The sequence below is a fragment of the Galleria mellonella genome, unplaced genomic scaffold, assembly GCF_026898425.1.
Source record: "Galleria mellonella isolate WM207_F2 unplaced genomic scaffold, CSIRO_AGI_GalMel_v1 utg103, whole genome shotgun sequence".
NCBI classification, from domain to species: Eukaryota; Metazoa; Arthropoda; class Insecta; order Lepidoptera; family Pyralidae; genus Galleria; species Galleria mellonella.
Window position 1 is genome coordinate 323,465 of NW_026441966.1, and position 14,137 is coordinate 337,601.

Consider the following 14,137-nt stretch of genomic DNA (forward strand, 5'->3'; position numbering starts at 1 on the left):
ATGCAAGATGGTTTTATATGAATATGGTCATAGATTCGATTTTCGGATAAATTATTGAGGAACTTTTCTAAAGCGGCTCGGATCTGAGTGTTCTGGGTTATACCTAACCTGATCTCTTCGTTCCTGATTTCGACGCCTCTGATCAAATTCAATTTTCCCATTAAAAAAAAATTACAAAAAACTTTGGCAGTGCACTAGACGCGTGCAGCTATAATGGGCCTAAATATAGTAAGAGGCCTTACCCGTATAAATATTTATCTGGTCGCTTCTGAAACGTTATCAAAATATGCGATATGATAAACTGATATAGTCAAGTGAGTTTGATCTCGTTATCAGTATCAGTTTACGCTAACAATCTGTAAGTTGCTATTCTTTACGTCGTGTAAGACCGAAATAAGCCGATAAGAACGAAAATGTGCATTAAAAAATGTTCGGTATATTTATTTCTATTGGCCACAATTCATATGTGTGTATCTAGTAAAATATTGGTAATATTTCCGGTTAACGCCAGAAGCCACACTAGCCTTGGGGACTCCATAGTACACACGCTTCTGGATGCGGGCCACGAGGTACCTATTATAGCTGTATCTCTATTTTACTTTGTACAAATTCATTTAGTTGGTAACCTCGAGATTCTTCTCGAAATAGACATAATAATAATGCCTACTAATATTATAATTGACATAAGTAACAAATGAATAGCCAATAATAATCAATTATCGATGGAAAAGGAAGATTCTTTCTTAACCGACGATCCCGTATAGGTAAACGCAGTGTAGGACTATCTTCCACTAGATGAAACGACAACTGCAAATATAATACATTGCAGGGAATCGGTGAATGTAGATGGTTCAGAACAGTTCTGGCAGTCTATCGAGGAAGCCTGTGTTCAGAACTGTACAGTTAAAAGCTAATAAGATGATAATGAATCGATCATCATTACAATAACCAATCGTTATGAAATTTTGTGTACTATTTGGGATGTAGATTGATTCACTCTTGCGCCACCTGCCCTTTTCTATCTGTTCTCCCTTAACTAAAGGTTGTCTGTAAGAGATTGCCCTAGCGATAAGACCGCCTTTTGTACCTTTATGTGTATATTTCAATCTGTATTTATGTTACTGTATTTCATTTGAATTATTCACTTGTCATTGTATATTTTTATTTATGGTGCAATAAAGAGTTAAATAAATAAATAAATGTAGAAAGACATATACCTATATCAGTAAATTGACATATCCCAACTACTTGGACGAAGTGGGTGGTGAAAGCTAATAATAGTGAAAATAGTATATTGAAATATCGGCGATTTCTGATAGAGTGTAAAAGAGAACCTGTATTAGGAAAACGAAGCACTTTAGGTTAGTATGAACTCGTCTTTTTTGTGTACCAAAAACCGGACCCTATGAACACATCATTATTATCAACATATCAGCCGTTTACTGTGAATATAGGCATTTCCCTATTGGGGGATTTTGCCAGTAGTTGCCAGGCTTGGCAGGCGGGTTGGCAACTGCAATTAGACTTTGGTGATGGTTTAAGAGAGACGCTGCTATCTGTCTTTCGAGAAATAAATTCTCTTAGTCGCCTCTTACGACACTCACAGGAAAGGATGGGGTAACCCTATCTATTTACAATTATTACATAAATCTTTTAAACTAGGAACAATCTTCACAGGCTCTCACATAAGTAATGGAATTTCATCAGGTAACGTACGTGTCGCCATTCCCAATGAAGTCGACAAATTCTCGGTTTCGATTCATTGACATCAGATCGCCCACCACTGAGGCCGGTTAGTAATAATTTAATAATATTCTTAATTAAGGAAAAACACTTTTATAACGCAAATGGCAATACAGTATGTACACTTCCTTATCCCCCTCAAGTAATGTGGTTGATTACTTGAGGTGAAGGAAGTGTAAATCTAACCATTAATGTTTGTAATAACAAATGAGTTACTAATGTATTTCCGACCTATATAACATGCAATTTTCAGGACTTATTACCTAGTTATTTCGCTACCGAATTCAATCTTAAAATAAGCAAACTAGTATTGCATTTATTATACATAAAAGGCAGTACAAATGACTTTGCATGAAGTCTTCAGTTACCAGTATAATTCATGATCATGATTAAAATTAAATTCATAGGGACAGTTTGTGTCTTTCTTTGCAAAATTTTATTCTACAATAAAATATTACAGAATAAAGAGTTTTTGAGAAGATAATGAGTACCATAGTAAACTTATATATAAAGGATTTTAACAGTTCATCGTCAAATATGTTTTCCGAATTCTTTTTCATGTAAAAAGTTCAAATACTTTAACTTAATTTAGTTCTATTAAATAAACACGAAACGGTAATCAATGAAAAGTTTCTCTTTCGTGCAATTAAGACTACATGACACTGTGCATATTTCTTTTTTATCACAGATAAAGAGAAACCGCACCTGAACCCAGTACATCTGAAGAATAACCCCATGCCTTTACATCATATATTAAAAGTCGGATCTTCGCATGCTCAACAAGCATTGCAACATCCAGCTTTGCAAGAACTGCTTCAAGACCGTTACGAACAATTTGACCTTGTTTTAGCAGAATGGTTTTATAGTGGACTTTTGGCTCCGTAAGTTGACTCTTTCAGTGTAACAATTGTGTCAAAATTATTATCATAATAAACCTTTGGTTCAAAATAAATATTATTGGGAACTTTTATGATCCACAACTCTAATATGTAGTGAAACTCAAAAACCTTTGGCATTCTTTTATTTTTTAAGTATTATCATCACTTTCAGATTAGCAACTGTATTCGATTGTCCCCTAGTCTGGTACTTCTCTGCTGATGTTTATTGGCAAGTCTTGCAGATGGTACATGAACCAAGCAGTCCAATTTACACTGCCGAGCAAAGAGCCTTCAGTGTACCTGCAGTACCCTTTACTCCACCAGAAAGGGCATATCAATTGTGGCTGCAGCTCTACTTATCCGGGTGGATTTAGTAAGAAAGTTTTGTTTAATTTCGACATTGTTTATATTTTTTTCTTTTCTAATTTATAGTTCTCGACTTTTTTTATTTCAGTTACTTTACTCATTATGTGGAAAAGCCAGTCTATGTTGAGGTTTATGACAGAGCTATGAACATACGTGGACGTATGCTTCCTGAGTATGAACCGCTGGTATATAACGGTTCGCTCTTACTGATAAATTCGTATCCACCTCTAGGACAGTCAATGCCTTTGCCACAAAATGTAAAATATATAGGCGGACATCATATAGATAATCCTATAAAAACACTGCCTAAGGTATTAATATGAATCTTCATATTTGATTATAAGCTTCTGAACTTTATGTTATAGAAAACAATTTTGGGAGTGGTAAACATGCTAAGGATTATCGTGATTGACATATTGTTAAATTCGTCACGATAGGCTAATCACTTATTATCTTTTACTGGTACTCCGCCAGTGTATACTGATAGCACAAGTGGATATACCATTCCTTTATCATCCGTTAAAAAAGCATGCTAAGGGCTTATTCATCCCATAAAATTTTCAACGTTTTTCTTTCAATCGTGTGGTACATTTCTAAGTTATTTTAATCACTTTGATACACTATAATTAAACCAGGTGTACCATATAAAACCCTGCTTCTATTCCTTATTATTTTATTCAAGGATTTGGAACGAGTTATGGAGAATGCGAGAAATGGCGTCATCTTCTTTAGTATGGGCAGTAATGTTAAAAGTAAAGATTTTCCAGAAACCATAAAACAGCAATTGGTCGATGTCTTCCGGCAATTGGATCAAACTGTCATTTGGAAATTCGAGGAAAAGATTGACGACATACCAAGAAATCTACACATATTAGAATGGGCACCACAGCTGAGTATTTTGTGTAAGTTACTTTTTATTTGACAAACAAACTGTTGTTGTAGATAATACCAATAATAACCGTACAAAATTTAATATGGACATTTAATTTCATTCGCTCCTGGTGTTGCGGGCATTCATAAATTACAGTGACCGTTTACCATCAGACGGGCTGATGCTTCTTTACCATCTTTATGGTATAAAAAAAAATTAAAATCTTTCTTGATCATGCACAACGGGAATTTTAAGAAGTTACTAATTATTCTTTCGTCTTTTGACCATGTAAAATAATAATTCACATAGTTCACGAAACTTCGCGAAAATTAAGATACTTTAAATGTAATAAATACATCTCGAACGAATAACGAATATCGTTGGTTTATCTACGTTGCAAAACAACACGTGTTTCAAAACAATAAGAGTAGATTTTTGTGGAGCAAAATATGTTTATATTAGCTACTATCATTATCTACTGTTGAACGTAGGTGTCCCCAATAGACTGCCATAAGAACGATCCTAAGCCATTAGCAACTACATGTAAGGTTATTTTGCAGGTCACCCTAATACTAAGGTCATGATAACACACGGAGAACTGCTATCTTTGATTGAAGCCACGTACTGCGGAGTACCCATTATAGCAATCCCACTATTCGGAGACCAGTTTTTCAATATAGATCTCACGGTGGCGAGAGGCGCTGGGATCAGAGTAGACTTCACTGAAGAACTACCTCGCAAGATCTTTGAAGCAATTCATGAGATATCGACTAATCAGAGGTGAATAATTCAATCAAAGCAAAGATTAATGAAGTGTAGAGAAAAAAGATAAAATGAAATGAAATTTGAAATGAAATTAATGATTTATTTGCCAGAAATATTATAGATAAGATGTTTTTTTTATACCACTGAGGTGGCAAACAAGCATACGGCCCACCTGATAAAATTGTAACTGGACCATATCTGCAAATAGGAGATCATCATATTAGCCTTTAACTGTTCACTGCTGAACATAAACCACCAGCTTGGGGGATTTTTCTAGTAGTTGCCACGCTTGACGGGCGGATTGGCAAATGGTAGATATTTAAGAAGAATTAATATATGAGGTCTTAAGCAAGGAAAGCCAAAACTATACTTTTAAGAATTTTGTCTCTCTGTCGGTACGTTTGTTCCGGCTTTATGCAAAAACGGCTCCACCAAGTTGGATGCGGTTTCCATAGTTGTATTTCTCTTTAGTTAGACCAGTGATTCTCAACCACTGTGCCGCGGCACTTTTGTGTGCCGCCAAATTTTGAAATCGTCAAATATGTGCCGCAACAAAAAAAAGGTTAAGAATCACTGAGTTAGACCTTTATGTGACTTAAAATTTGGCGTATGTATTTTCTTCATAGACTCTAGAAGTAATCTACTTCCTAGGATTTCTTACTTCTGAAACCTACGCGTACTAAGTAGCTGGCAAAAAAAAAAACTAGTCAACAATAAAAAACGTTCTGAAATTCTCTCTTACAGTTATCGCCACAATGCTGAGTCAGCATCGACGATATTTAAAAGCCGCCCCACGCCCGTCAATACGGAGCTCTTACACTGGCTACGTTTAGTGATAGACACAAGAGGCGCTGCCCATCTGCGTTCTCCCGTACAAAAACTTACCGTCACAGAGAGATACTGCCTGGACTTACTCGTCAGCTTGCTGTTACTACTTTGGTTCTTGTCCAAAGTCGTGAAACTAATAAAGGTTTATTTAAAAAGTACAGATATGGACTCGGACTCGGGTAAGAAAGAACAGTAAAGTTTTATGAGCGATAATGATCTCTTTTATTTAGTTTTAACTTCCGTCCGTGCCCCTTATTATTGGACTCTTTCTTATCGGGACCGTTGTGCAAGCGAAATAATTGGGATAAACTAACATAGAAGTTCAATAAAACTATATAAAAGTTCGTCTGCATGATTATCTCTGTCCTACACGTATTTTTGCTAAACAGCTATACTTATATGGTTGTTTCGGTTTGAAAGATGTATATGGTAGTAAAATTACCAGAGGGAGACTTTGTACAAAAGTCGTTTGCTTGGGCACCTCTGTCGCATTCGTGTTGCAACCGTGAAGCAGTTGTGTTTGCATAGCTGTGTTTCGGTTTGAAGGGTGGGATATGGTGTGAATTTACAGGGTACAAAGGAATAACACCTGAGTCCTCAGGAATGGCAACGCATGGGGGTGTCATGGGCGAAACAGTATATTCTGTTATGTCCATGGTACTGCTCATGTCTATAGGCGACGGTTACCACTTTCCATCAGGTGGGCCGTCATCTTGTTTGCCATTCAAAGTTGTATAAAAAATCATTCTACATTTAAATTATATACCTGTCCATTGATTCATATAATAAGACAGTTTATTCTGATTAAATCTTTTATGTCGGTATAAAGGTTAAACGATAAATTCCGTAAGCATTTACCGAAACTCCTCCGCTGGGATATGAGTAGGCGCTTATTTATGTGGCGGCTGCTACGGCAGCGACACCGCGCGGCGCCGAACTTGAACTTGCCTCAATTAAACGAAGGCCGAACGCTTTTTATAGCACATTAAAAAGTCATAGATGTACGCAATCTAATATAAATATACCGGGTGGAAGTGACTCTCGTATACTTTCATTTGTAAATGCGGAAATTCTGTGAATATATACCTTTCCCTTTAAACCCCCTAAGGGTAGGAAGGGTTGTCACAAATTGATTTCCCGGTTAACAAATTGCATTGAAAATAAATTACGCTCTCACTGTGATTTATTTTCACGTAATGTATTGTTAGCAAGTGTATTACATTGCATTTCATCTAATTTATGGTGAGCTGTTAAGCGCGAGAGCAATACCCCGAAGGTAAGGCTGGTGGTGGTAGATCACCCCGTGAGGTCGTGGCGTGCGAAACAAATATCATGTATTATTGTATGATTAAATTACTGATGATATATTAAAAAAAAATCGAATAATGAGTAGTGTTCTGAGGAATTGTTCAGATTCATACCTGCTGCTGATTTGCGCCACCGTACAACCCGCCACAAACTAAAGTTCCATCCCACCCACCTGGATGACTGGTGATATCCCAGCGTGCGTTTCTTAAAGCACTTTCTTCCATGCATGACCACGCTTTGGAATCACCTTCCAGCAGTGGTATTTACGAACTGATACGACATCGTAACCTTTAAGAAAAGAGCATATTCCTTTTTAAAAGGCCGGCAGCACACCTGCAAAGCCTTTGATGTTGCGAGTGCTTATGAGCGGCGGTGGTCACTTACCATCAGGTAAGCTGCATGCCTGTTTAAAAAAGATATAAGAATATTTGGATGTTTGTTATTCAGTCACGTTTAATTAATTTGACATGTATGATAGATTACATAGTGAAGCACGCGGGTAACGCCTCAGAAAACAGCCAGTCTGAAACAAAATATATTTAAATTTGAATGGTTTATTGAACGCACAGCGGTGTCCGTTCTACCAGGATATTTATTGTCGTGTTCGTAACGCAAACGGTTCGTTTCAAGGTACACAAACAATAATCCAATTTGTCACGAGCCGAGCAATGAAAACAAAAGCTTTATACCTATTTCTTTATTTTCCCATCGTATTGACATAATAGCTGCTCGTTTAACCATTTTAACTGTTTATGTGTATATCAATGGATTTGGAGTAGTATAGTTTTTAGTTACACCATTTTAATATAAATGAAATACATTTCTTTTTTCTCTTTTTATTCCTTTCTTTTGCTTTTTAATTGTACTTTTTGCTTCAGTCATAGGTGTTTTTTTTTTGCCTTATTTTCTTTTATTTATACTTTTTATTACATTGCTAAAAGGCATTCAGTGTTACAGCGATGCTTGCATAGGCGATTTTTTTTATGGGTAAAAATGGTATGGTAACCCCGCCTGCGCTAACGGGATGCACTGGCGGAGCACCAGTGAAGGGTGATAGATGAGAATGAAAACAGGCCAGTTAGCCCATCATGATGAATTCATCAGGAATTAATCATGATAGTTTCCAGCGAGAACCGCGAGGAGGTCAACTTCGTTGAGTATATTGCTAGCAATGGGATTCTCAGTCTCCAATACTAACAATCCCTTTCCCCCCTTGCATAGACGATTCGTATAGTGAACCTATATGTGTGTACATATAGTCCTATTTTTATTCGAATTCATGCCGACAAAGTTGCGGAATTCAACTAGCTTAGAACAACGTTACAAAATAGTTTCGTACCTACATTTAACGAGGCCGTGTTTATTACATTTATTACATTATTGCAGTAACTATTAGCGGTCGTTGATCGCTGTCTAACTAAGTATAACTGTCCCTGTCTGACCGCGAAAGCGTATGTAAAGCCACCAGAACTATTTCTGTACTGTTGGTAACTTCTAGGCTATAAAGGTAACCTTTAAAATTGTGGGCCAAACAATGACAAACAATACAGCAGCTCTATAAATGTGTAAGCGAAGTTAGTCCTAATCACACACAAATGAAAAGTGAATTTCAGTTAGTTACGAGAGATTTCTTTAATATTTTTTTTTATATATAACTTAGAATGGCAAACAAGCTGACGGAACACCTGATGGAAAGTAACAACTGTCGCCTATAGATATGAGCAGTACCATGAACATAACAGAGTATACTGATTCGCCCATGATACCCCCCATGCGTTACCATTCCTGAGGACTCAGGTGTTATTCCTCTGTATCCTGTAAATTCACGCCATACACCCTTCAAAGCGAAACACAGCCATGCAAACACAACTGCTTCACGGTTAAAACACGAATGGGACAGAGGTGCCCAAGCAAACGACTTTTGTACAAAGTCTCCCATATAATTATTATTATTAATTAATAAATTAAATAAATAAATAAATAAATTATACCTTTTCCAGTCACTGGATATAATATAAATGAAGATGAATTTTATAAAATTTACTTGTACTGAAATAATTAAATTGTGTTTTATATAAAAAAAAAAACAACTTTAACTATATTAAAACCAATGATTTTGATTTAAAAATTAAACTACGTAACCGATTTTAATAAAATTTCTAAGAAACCAATCTATAAGTACATCCCTTTAGATAAAAAAAAAAAGGATTTACCAAATCGGTTTACAACTGACGCAGTTACGAAGTAACAAAAAATTATAACTGAATCAAGAACCTTCTGTTTTACGTCGGTTAAAAATATTAACGGCGATAATTGACTGGGAGAGAATGCTTTTAGCATTAAGTCCGCCATGTACACATATTTGTACTAATGAATAAATAAATAAAATAAAATAAACTATGTATTTTCTAAAAAAAAATTGAACAGCTTTTAAATAGATGTGAAAGTTTTAGTTAACAAATTGTTTTTTTTAATTACCTGCATGACACATATACTACGTTCCGAAAAAAAAAAAACAGTACAATTAATAATATTGTTGCTTTTAAAGTAATTTGAAAAATTACCTAGAACTTTTCTTTTACCTCCTAAACTTTTTTGGAAAAAAAATAAGTGCTTATTCGAGTGAAATATGCATTCTGAGTAAGTAGGAAATGAAATTCTCTAGAGACACTGTTAAAATAGGCGTTCGCCCGGTCAGGTCTTGAGAAATTTCGAGAACAAAATATAAATGGTTCAGCTTTGTCTCTATCTAGTCCTTGTAGGCTTCTTCTTATCAAAGATAATATGGCGACCTTAATTCGTGAGCGCAAAAGACTGATTCCAGTTAGGTCACGGAAATGCGTAACGTTCATCGGATGCCGGGAACATTCCATTCTATTTTACGACCATTCAATTTCTCCAGAGACGAAGATTAAAACGTATCTTTGGTGATTTCATTTAGAGACTCTCCTTTCCATTAACGGATACTGTGGAATGCGGAATGCAGGCGCATTCATTTTGTATGCATAAGTGAAAGACAGCGGCGACAAATATTAAGTCGAGTAAGATTTACACTGACAGATAGGTGTGCAAGTTTTTTTTATTATTTTTACAGGGTTATAAGTAGATGTGAATTAGTCTTGTAACTTATAATTTTTCTAAGATTCTAATCAAGAGAATTATAAATATTTAAATGTATATTATGCTCAACGAATTTGAGTGAAAGATCTATCTCATCGATATGATCGATCTCAACCCAGTTAGCCCATCATGATGTATTCATCAGGAATTAACCATGATAGTTTCCAGGGGGAACCGCGAGGAGGTCGACCTGGTTGGGTATATTGCTAGCAATGGGATTCTCAGTCTCTATTACTAACAATCCCTTTCCCCCCTCTTGTCCACGCGAGTTAGAATGACAGAGCTACATCGAGTGTCTTATTCTATCTCGTGGACTCACTGATGGAAACGATTCTATCCATTGATTAGTTTTCCACCGGTCTAGAAGTTTGAAATGTTATACTGACAATAGTCAAGTATATTGTATGCTTGTTTGTACCTTGGTAGCATTATAGGATCTATAGGCAAGATTTAGCGGCGCGCCCGTCATATGCCCGTGTATCGTGGATTACCGGGAGCTATTTCTGAACCGAGTACTGACTGCAGCAGCGTTTCGTAAACAATGGAAGTGGTGCAGTGGGCCATTGATGTGGCACGTTGCAACTCGAGTCACAAACTGGTAGCGTTCAGTCAATTTTTTTAATTAAAATGTAAATTTTGGTTGGATCTAAAAGGTATAAAAGTAAAAAATCCTGTTTATTAATATATTATGCAATAATTATTAGGTGACAAACAAGCATACGTGCTGCTGGATCTGCTTATGGATATGATGATGGCTTCAGTTGTTAGTTGTTAAGCATTTAATAATAGTTGTAAGCTATATATATATATATATATATATATATATATATATATATATATATATATATATATATATATATATATATATATATATATATATATATATATATATATAATATATATATATATATATATATATATATATATATATATATATATACATATATATATTTATATATATACATATATATATATATATATATATATATATATATACATATATATATATATTTCTCCGTACTTATTGTTATACATGTACCAATATATGCTGTGTTTGCCTATAAAAAATTGTTACACTTAGTTCTAAGCTCCATAATTGTATATATATTTATATTATTTTATGGAAATAATTGTTGGTGAACCTAAATAAATAAATAAATAAATATTCAATGGGAAAGTTTATACCGATGGATAAATGGATATTTGTTACTCTTTCAAGCAAAAACTACTGAATGGGTTTGAATGAAATTTGGTACATACGTAGACTCTTACTTAGCACATAATATATTATATATATTCGTATTGATCCACGCGTATGAACCGCGAGATTATATATATATATATATATATATATATATATATATATATATATTCTTTATTGCACTTGTAAGTTACATATAAAATAATCTATTTATAAATGTTGTGAGCAAGGGTGGACTTATCTCTGACAGAGATCTCTTCCAGTCAACCCAGTACAACTTTTACAGCTAAAATAATACTTTTTAAGCAACTGCAATAAAAATAACTAATAACTAAGCCTTAATTGACTATCCCGTACCCTATGGGTTTATTAAATGTGCAAGTTTATAGTGGAATCTTCACTGATATATGATAAATATATCATTAATATGTTTTAGGTATTATATGTTTCCCTATTACAGTAATATAAATAAATAAATATTAGTTCCATAACAATTTCAATAAAATGAAGTTTTTCTGCGGGACAAAACTTCACCACAGAGAGAAAGACTTTATACGCAAAAGTCGTCTGTATAGGTAGGTTTTTTTTTCTTTTACTGTGAAATAATTCGTATGGCTGTCTCGGTTTGAAGGGAAGAATATGGCAAAAAATTATACAAAAATAAAGAAATCGCTTATGAATTGAGTCATACGGTGGATTCCACACCTGCAGCAGCCAAGATATATATCCGGCTTAGTAATGGAAGGCATTTTAAGCTCCACATCGAGAGCTCTGTGATAAAATTTATGTTACTCTTTTATGTTATTTGTGAATTCCCACCGCTATTGATAGCGTTAGTTTATTGTATTCGATTTATATATTGATCTATTGAAGATCGAGGAAATATGCAGTTTTGGCTTGAGAGTCAATTTGCGTAGTAGAATCGTTAATGATCGCATACATCCAGACAATGTATTTAAGGTACTTCATTGGATAAAAATTAATGCTGTTTTGCTTAAAATCACTTTGTAAATAAGTCATTTTTTTCTATAAAATGTAAAGGATAAAAAATGGTTATTGTGGGTTATCCTTAAAAGATAGACATATACCATCGCGGACTTTTTTGTTGACCTTTTTCAGGTGTACAATACTGTAGTACATTATTTTGTTTTATCTCGTGGGGTTCAGCCAGCGTTTGCAATGTAAGCGCAAAAAAAAAATGATTTTATTAAGACATTACATTAGAAACCTCTAAATTTATCAGTGTTTCTCTGCAATATTATGCATGTATTATACATATAAACCTTCCTCTTGAATCACTCTATCTATTACAAAAAACATCTTTAAAATCCGTTGTGTAGTTTTAAAGATTTAAGCATACATAGGGACGGACAGACAGCGACAGCGACTTTGTTTTATACTATGTATCTAGTAATTTATTGTGATTGAAAAATTTTAGAAACAAATGGAATCTATTTCTAAAATTTGTACCCCATACCGGGACCAATATTTTACAAGTTGAACTAACGATTCATTAGACTTATATTTCACAGATGTTTTTAAGTCTTTTTTTTTATACCACTGAGGTGGCAGACAAACATACGGCCCACCTGATGGTAAGCGGTTACCGTAGCCTATGAACGCCTGCAATACCAGAGGTATTACGCGCGCGTTGCCGACCCTGAAGAAAACTCTTTACCCACCTTTTGAAGAACCCCATGCTGTAGTCTCTTGGAAAAACCTCGGCAGGGAGCTCATTCCAGAACCTGAGTGTTCGTAGGAGAAAACATATCTGAAACCGCGTTGTACGCGTTCAATTTTGGACAGATTTATGTACAGCAATCGTGGTATGTCGCGTTAGATCACTTACAGCAGGAAACACGCTTCCTCTACCAGGTCACAACTCTCGCTTTTGTTTCCTCTGAGTCACGCCGTGAGAATAGTTGGCTTCATTGACGGCGCCAATACGCGCTGTTGATAATTATGAATGGCATCGTCCTTGATACTACCATCACCTGACCTCGTACTCTCGTGGCGTGTAACAAAATTAGAGTATTTTGTAATGGCGCCTCGACAATAATGCGACAGTCGATGACAGAAGTGTTACGTGGAGAATTTAATAAGTTGTAAAAAAATACGCTTTTTTTCGGTTTATCATCTATATATCCTATCACTTATTGTAGCGGATATGAGGAAAAGACTTTCTTTTCATTATTAATGGTTCAGGTCGTATTATTAATTAGTGAAATCACAGATAATATAATACTATACAAGTAGTAAAATAATTCAAAAACGAAACTTAGTAATTATTAATATTACTCGTGAACGAGTGCTTCTAGTAGGGACAGGTCTGTTCAAGAATACTGTGATTGATTGTAGCTTGGTAACTATTTATTTTCATTTTCATCACAAATACGAAGTTTGTGATGGTCATTTTATCCATTCATAATAATTTTGTTGTAAACTTATATTTGCACAAAGCAACAGCTGTGTTTCTCGCCCGTTCTTCTAAGCTGAAATTACGTTTCCAACTGGGCGGTAGTTTATTAAAGAATGACTTTGTACAAAAGTCGATTGCTTGGGTACCTCTGTCCCATTCGTGTTTCAACTGTAAAGTAGTTGTGTTTGCATGACTGTGTTTCGGTTTGAAGGTTGGGATATCATGTAATACCTTAATTTAACCTATGATCCACAGTAAAGTCTTTGTATTTGTATTTGTATTTTGTATTTGATATGGCGTGAATTTACTGAGTACAGAGGAATAACACCTGAGTCCTCAGGAATGGCAACGCATGGGGGAAACAGTATACTCTGTTATGTCCATGGTACTGCTCATGTCTATAGGCGACGGTTACCACTTTCCAACAGGTGGACCGTCAGCTTGTTTGCCATTCTAAGTTGTATAAAAAAAAACATGTGTCCGCGAGTTACGTAGGTACACGAAAAGGATACAAGTAGTGGCTTATAGTGGCTCACAGCACCTATCCCTGTACGCTGTTATTATTTCGTGGTGAGATAATACTCACCAATGTTTATTATATACATATATCAACTTTATAATATAATAGAATTTTTTAT

The 14,137-nt window shown here is 35.0% G+C and overlaps 1 protein-coding gene across 2 annotated transcripts; it reads left to right on the top strand.

Annotated features, from left to right (window-relative positions):
- Positions 1–354: 354 nt before the first annotated feature.
- On the top strand, positions 355–5,664 carry LOC113519505 (UDP-glucosyltransferase 2-like). 2 transcript variants are annotated; one of them, XM_031912594.2, is made up of 8 exons: positions 355–569; positions 1,678–1,792; positions 2,432–2,624; positions 2,794–2,994; positions 3,076–3,298; positions 3,670–3,889; positions 4,419–4,638; positions 5,368–5,664. In XM_031912594.2, exons 2-8 carry the CDS (start codon positions 1,693–1,695, stop codon positions 5,645–5,647), a joined length of 1,437 nt encoding a protein of 478 aa, XP_031768454.1. In that variant the 5' UTR covers positions 355–569; positions 1,678–1,692; the 3' UTR covers positions 5,648–5,664. The 2 variants fall into 2 exon arrangements, with proteins under 2 accessions (XP_031768454.1, XP_026760454.1); XM_026904653.3 differs by having other exon boundaries at positions 1,708–1,792.
- Positions 5,665–14,137: the final 8,473 nt, after the last annotated feature.